At 37.0% G+C, this 6,546-nt stretch overlaps 1 protein-coding gene across 1 annotated transcript; it reads right to left on the reverse strand.

The window, feature by feature from the left end:
* Window positions 1-4,222: 4,222 nt before the first annotated feature.
* Window positions 4,223-6,107, reverse strand: LOC7486572 (E3 ubiquitin-protein ligase ATL15). The gene has a single exon (XM_002307320.3). The coding sequence runs from the start codon at window positions 5,878-5,880 to the stop codon at window positions 4,570-4,572; it is 1,311 nt and encodes a 436-aa protein (XP_002307356.3). The 5' UTR covers window positions 5,881-6,107; the 3' UTR covers window positions 4,223-4,569.
* Between the last annotated feature and the right edge of the window lie 439 nt (window positions 6,108-6,546).

Genomic DNA, 6,546 nt, shown 5'->3' on the forward strand with positions numbered 1-6,546 from the left:
TCTAGACTCTAAAAATCATTTAGGGTTTCTAGTTATCAAAATACTAAGTGACGATTCCAAACCTTTATAACCATAAAAAAGACAATAATTCTTTATTCTTTCCATACCACCACCAAAATCCTGATCTAAAAGGATGATCACCACAATACCACACACAAGTGACAAAATAACAATTCTATTGAGGAGTTTCTTGTTGGCTAAGCTTTATTGTTTGTTTGTCTATTGTGTTTTAATTTGATTATTTTGTGCACTAATTTTTAAACATGTATTTTTATACATATTCCTTATGCATTATATGCTTTAATTTTTGTACATATTGCTTATCTATTATATATTTGATATGGATTAATATCATCGTGCATCACATGCTTTAATTTTTAAGAGCACATGTAAGCTTCTAGGTTAGGTAGGGGATTAGTGGTCTGTCCTACATCAATTAAGGTTTAAATTTGTAAAACACTCAACTCAAATCTAAGTGTTTGCTTTATAATTGTGGACATATGTACCTGATGCAACCATATTATTCGATAGTTTCACCCACATTTAACTAGTGTTTTGCCTATGTTTTATATATAAAATGCCTTGATATTCTTTGTTTTATGTTTTGAAGGCACTTTTGGATGAAAGATGCAAAAAGGAGTAAACTGGAGATAATTGACAGATTTGACCTTCAGTCGATGTTTTGTGCAGAGCGTGAGCTCTAGAGGTTGAAATGAAGTGATTCTAGTGGCATTAAAAAGCTAACATCCATACCTTTCTGGACATCTAAGGCAAGAAAATAAAATAAGGAAGAGCATGGAAATCGCAGCCTTCAAAGTCAAATCTCGCAATCTGCCAATGTTGACCTTCGGCCATTCAAAATTGAATATCTGGAGCTACAGAAGTCCAATTGATGCAAACTCAATTTTTTTGGATTCATGACTCAAAGGTCTATAAACGCTCCAAATTTAAGCCAAAACGATGTCATATGAGAGAGATATGATTTTTCAAAGATGACATCTGAATTCTGCCAGCAAACAGGTTTCGTGAAGAAACGAGTCCAAATTACATTCTGAAGCATTTAAACCGATATCCAAGTTTTTATTTCAGCAATTTAGCTCCTCTAAGTCAAAGCTTGAAGATTTCATGCAAGGCTATTTCTCTTTTTTTAGAAAAATAGTTATTGAAGTACTTAAATGTAAACAGTATACTTAATGGAGGACTATTTTGTAAAATAGAGACCTAGGGTTTCCTAGGATATAAAAAGAATGAGAGAAGAGAAGGGGAGTAGCCAGCCAAGAAGAGAAACACGCCCCCTTCCTCTAAGAAACCCTAAATCATGCATTCTTCCTTCTTTTTGATTAGTTGTTCAACAAACATGCAAGGCTAAACACTTTTTCTTGGTTGCAAGGACACGAAAACTTTCGGATTTCAAGAACTGTGAGATTTATTTTACCTTTTCTTTTCAGTTTATATGATGAATATGTTTGTTCTCCTATGCTTATTTTTCCTATGATTGTTTATTTTAATTGCTAGAGCGGACTCTAAGTTATTATTGTAGACAATCTATTGCTAAGTTTGATATCAAAACCGGAGTTGTGGTATATGAACTTGTGAAGCAACTGAGTTTAATAATTGTGGCGGATCTACATTATTAATCTTAGGGAGAACATTCAATCAAATCAAACATAGACTGTGGACAGTTATGTTTTCTTGATTAATCAACTTATCTAGTTCTTAAGGCTTCCATTGAATTAAATTACTAGTGCGGACACTGTGGTTGTTTGATGGTTAGGGTTAGTTATACGGCGGATCCGTTAATTAACCAATGTTAAGAAGAGATAAATATTCAGAATATAAATTGATGTTTCGTTTTCATGATCAGTTCTGATTTCTGTAGGTGGATGTGTGCTTGCAACCAAAGTTTGTTCTCTTGATAATTTTCTGATTTTATTAAATTTTGTTTGATAGTTTTCTGTTTTCTTTTGCTTTAGCCTAGATAACGTCCAAACCCCCTCTAAATTGCATATCATCTAGCACAAAAATCTGACTTGAATCTTCCTTGTGGGATCGACCCCTTGCTTGCTCTATACTATCTTGTGTGTTGTGTTTGAAGCTAGGGTAATTAATTTGTGCGACCGCGACATCGCAACAGTACCTTAACTGTTTCTTACAACGCCCATGTACTATCCTTACAGTGACCATCACTAGACAGATTTAAGACTCTTTTGAGACCATATAGAAAACATATTCATGTTCACTTAATGAATAGAACATATCCTTAGAATGTATGCGTTATCGGTAAATTGCATCAATGAAAGCCTAACATGTAGTATTATGAATTTAAGGACTTTTAGGTGGAAAACGATCATCACATATATTCTACAAGAGTCTAAGCTATTACAAAATGATTGAGATGCATATGGATTTTCTCATTGGTGTAAACAGTAATGATGACATCAGATTTCTGAATATATAGATGATGACCATTGTCACCCTTAAAGGGCGAACCCGTATTTAATTTACCTTTCTACAAGCATCTCATATTTATTTCCTTTGCAAACTTGAATGGTTTTTGTTTGAAAGATTGAAATATAGATCCCCCTTTAAAGCAAACTTATAACACCAGATTCCAAAAGAAACTGATGAAAAATGAGGAACAAGCCCATTGGGAGGATGAATGTCAAAAAAGATATGGAAAACCTTAAAGGGGACATAGCAAGGCTCACCAGCCTACTTGAGTAGGAGTTAAGGGAAAAATATATAGAAGCCTTGGGTACTCAACCAACAACAACAACTCATTTAACAACCATAACTCTTTTTCATCAACAAAATTCAGGCCCTAGTAGGACATCTCCAAAATCCCAGTTCATGGGCCATTATCCATATGTCCAACTTATTTGTCCCATAGGACTAACCCCTACAGTAGATTTTATTGGAGACAAAGCTATGAAAAAAAAGCTTGTAGAAGAAGAGGCTTATGAAAAATAGATGGCTTTAGAAGAAAGGATGAGGGCGATAGAAAGGTCTAATCTATACACCATAATAAAAGCATCAGAAATGTACCTAGTCCCTAATGTCATAGTACCGAAATAATTTTGAGTGCCCGAGTTTGTGAAGTATACATAAACTCAATACCAATTGACTCATTTAAAAACCTATTATAATAAGATGACAGAAATTGTCCATGACAAGAAACTTCTTGTCCAACTTTTTAAAGACAACCTTAGCAACGTCACCTTGACTTAGTATATGAGGCTTGACAATAGTAAGATTGAAAGGTGGAAAGATTTGGTTGGTGCATTTATAAAACAATACAAGTTTCTTAAGGATATCACTCGGGATAAATAAGTGATTATAATTGTAAAACCTACCATTATAAAATTTTAGATTAAACTTTAATTGACAAATTCTCTTCTTTAAAAATAGATTATACATTCAAACTTGGTTTACAAGCCATTTATTAAAAAAAAGATAAGAAAAAAAAAACAATGAAATGAAGTCATTCATATGTTAAAAACATTTACCTAGATTCTTTTTTCCAAGTCAACTAGTTTACTTTTTTTTTAAAAAAAAAAAAAAAAAAAACAAACAAACAAGGCCTCTCAAGACCTTTCTTACCTATGAATGATTATTTTTTATTGTTCAGGACCGCTAGGTACCTCAAGGAGGGTGAGAAAACCTCGCAGATGGCTTTGGAGGGGGAAAAAAAAAGCTCCTTTTAACTGGATTGACCATAAGACCGCTTAGCGAGTTCTAAGAGATTATTTCTGCAACGCAAGGAAAAAAAAACGAAATTATTTGTGCAACGAAATTATATATATATATATATAACAAAGAAAAATTAACATTTATATGACATCTGATTTCAACTGATTCACACGTAATGCTCAACCAAAACAATATGGCCTCTGGGAGCAGGAAAGGTGGCTCTCCCTTCAGTGGTGGCGATCTCTCTTTTAAAGAATGACGTAAAGAACACCCTGAGAGTATTTCAGGGTTCATTAATCAAGCTTGAATTAATCTTATCAGCCTGATTGCTAATGACTCTAATCTTACCAAGCTTGCATTGGATTACTAAATTCCCATTGAGTTCCCAAAGAACACCCTAAGAGCACTTTGACTCATATTTCTACATTTTAGGGTTAGGGCAGGTCCCCATCTAGTTAGTTTCGTACCAATCAGCGTGCTTGATTGAGGAATAAGGACTTCAACAACAAGGACAACGACTTGGACAAAATCATGAGAAAAGGTTAAAACATTTATTTAGTTTTGGTACAAGTAGTTCTCCAGCTTAAGAAAAGGATTTGCCAGCTGTTGACTGCGTGATGTAACCACACATTTCCTGAATGGAACGACTTGCGTAATGGTAACTGTGGCGGAATTCGTTCTTGCAGAACGATGCCTCATTAACCAAAGAGTCTAAGCAGGCTTAGCATATGCTATTTGATTTCATCAGAAATCAAATACATAAAATCTTAAAACCTTTGAAAAACAAAAATACTAGGAGCCAAAAGGAAAAAGAAAATATATATATATGTACATAAAACTCTCGAGGTCAACACACACCCCAAAACTATTCACCGGCGTTTAAACTTGACTATCCGGCCTCAGCCGATCAAATGATCGTTCACCAACGTCGTCATTGTTGCTGTTTCTGTTGCTATTGTCAATCCCAAGAAACAAACGATCAAATGGTGATTTAAAGGACCTTGCAGACTTCAGGAAATTCTTCGGTGGAGTAGCATTCACCCCATCACTAGTACTCTCATCCTTTGATGGAACCGAGCCGGTTCTGCATATAAAAGGTGGGGTCATTGTCAAACCCTGACGGTCAGGCGGTCTTCCTTCTTGGTCCAATTGTTCATGATAAAAGAGATTCTTGCTTCGCCCAGCACCTCCACTTCGGCTCCTGTAACCTCTTCTTGGACTCATAGCTCTAGAAAATGACCCGCAACTCTTTGTACGGTTCAAGCGAGAGTTTATCAACTGATTATGAACCTCTTGCGGTAACCTTAGAGTAAATCGTTCGCGATTCTCTTCCGATTGAATCAATGAATTATTGATTGAATTTGATCTCGAAATTAATGCATTTAACCGCCAACCTGTTGACCATGATTGAAGTGGCCTGTTTTGATTGACTGGGCTTGACAAATTCATATTTGGAGATCTTGTGATTTGTTGTCGCCCCTCTCTTGTAATTTCATTGCGGATATGAATTTGAACTTCATTTTGTGTCTCATCAGGGACATTATCGTGGCTATCCGGTTCAACCAAGTCATTTTTCGGGTCGTCAACATGAACCGGATTGAATGGCAAGTCGCCCGGTTTTGGAACCAAATTGGCGCGGCAAACCGGGCAGGTGACATGGGAGGTGAGCCAGGCGTCGATACAATCAGGATGAAACACGTGGCTGCACTTCGGAATCAAACGCAGCGTTTGGTCATCTTCGAACTCGATTAAGCAGACGGCACATTCTAGGGAGCCTTCGCCAATTTTAAGACCTTTGACTGTAGAATAAAGGAAAGTAGGGAAGGTGTCGATGACCTCCTGCTCAAGGCCGTGATTTCCCCTCCAAGACCCGCGCCCTGCGCCTGCGAATGCGGCAGGGTCAAAGCGAGTCCCGCGAAACCTTCGATCGGCACACTGTCGGACGTAGACAGAGAAAAAGCCCAGTAAAAAGAAAACACTTACAAGAACCACCATGAGTATTGCCATCAACGGATTGACTTTCGGTTGCGGCGTGGAATTCTGGTTATCGGGTGTTGGTGGTGGAGGCATTGAAGAATTACGTGCAGGCTGTGCAATAGAAAACTGCGAAGTATAGAGAAGGAGCAAGACCATGAGGAGGGCATGATTGAAGCCCAAGAGTTGGAGAAATGAAGGGGTGTGAGTTGTCATCAGGAATTGTTTAGCGTGAGTAATTGCTACTGTTTTGAGGTTTCGTCGGGTTTAATGATTTTGATGGTTGCTCAAAGGCAAAGAAAAGAATAAGGGGCTCTAATAAAGGCGAGAGCAGCATCATCATTCAACTGTCATAAACAAAAAAACAAAAAACGCAGAGAGAGAGAGGTGGCGCTATACTGCAATGGTAGAGAGAGAAGAAACATTGAATATGGAGGGGTTGTTGGGTTTCGAAGAAGGAAAGGCCTGTTGTGGTTTGGGATTTTTGACTTTGAGCTCCAGGGACCCACATGAGAGCTATAGGATTGTATCAAGTTACCACGTAGGAGTAGTTTGATTGGGTTTGAGAAATGGATAAAAAATAAAAATAAAAATAAAAAATCCCATTGAGAATATTAACTCCATTACACAAATCAAGAAGTGATAATTTTGATCCACCTAAATCCATGGTGGACTTGTCATTTGTGGCCTCCAACTTTCACAGTAAATTGTCGATCTTATCAAAGGATTTGTAGCAACTAGCTAGCCGGTGACCGGCAGAAATGCTAAACTTATTCGTGATCAGTCTTATGCATTAGAGCTTCTAGATGATTTGGTTTTGGTAATCCAAGCCTGTCTCCATGCCCCTAACCCTAAGTTGATCAAACGAAAAACTAAATCGGA

Source organism: Populus trichocarpa, chromosome 5 (genome assembly GCF_000002775.5).
Source record: "Populus trichocarpa isolate Nisqually-1 chromosome 5, P.trichocarpa_v4.1, whole genome shotgun sequence".
In the NCBI taxonomy this organism is placed as follows: Eukaryota; Viridiplantae; Streptophyta; class Magnoliopsida; order Malpighiales; family Salicaceae; genus Populus; species Populus trichocarpa.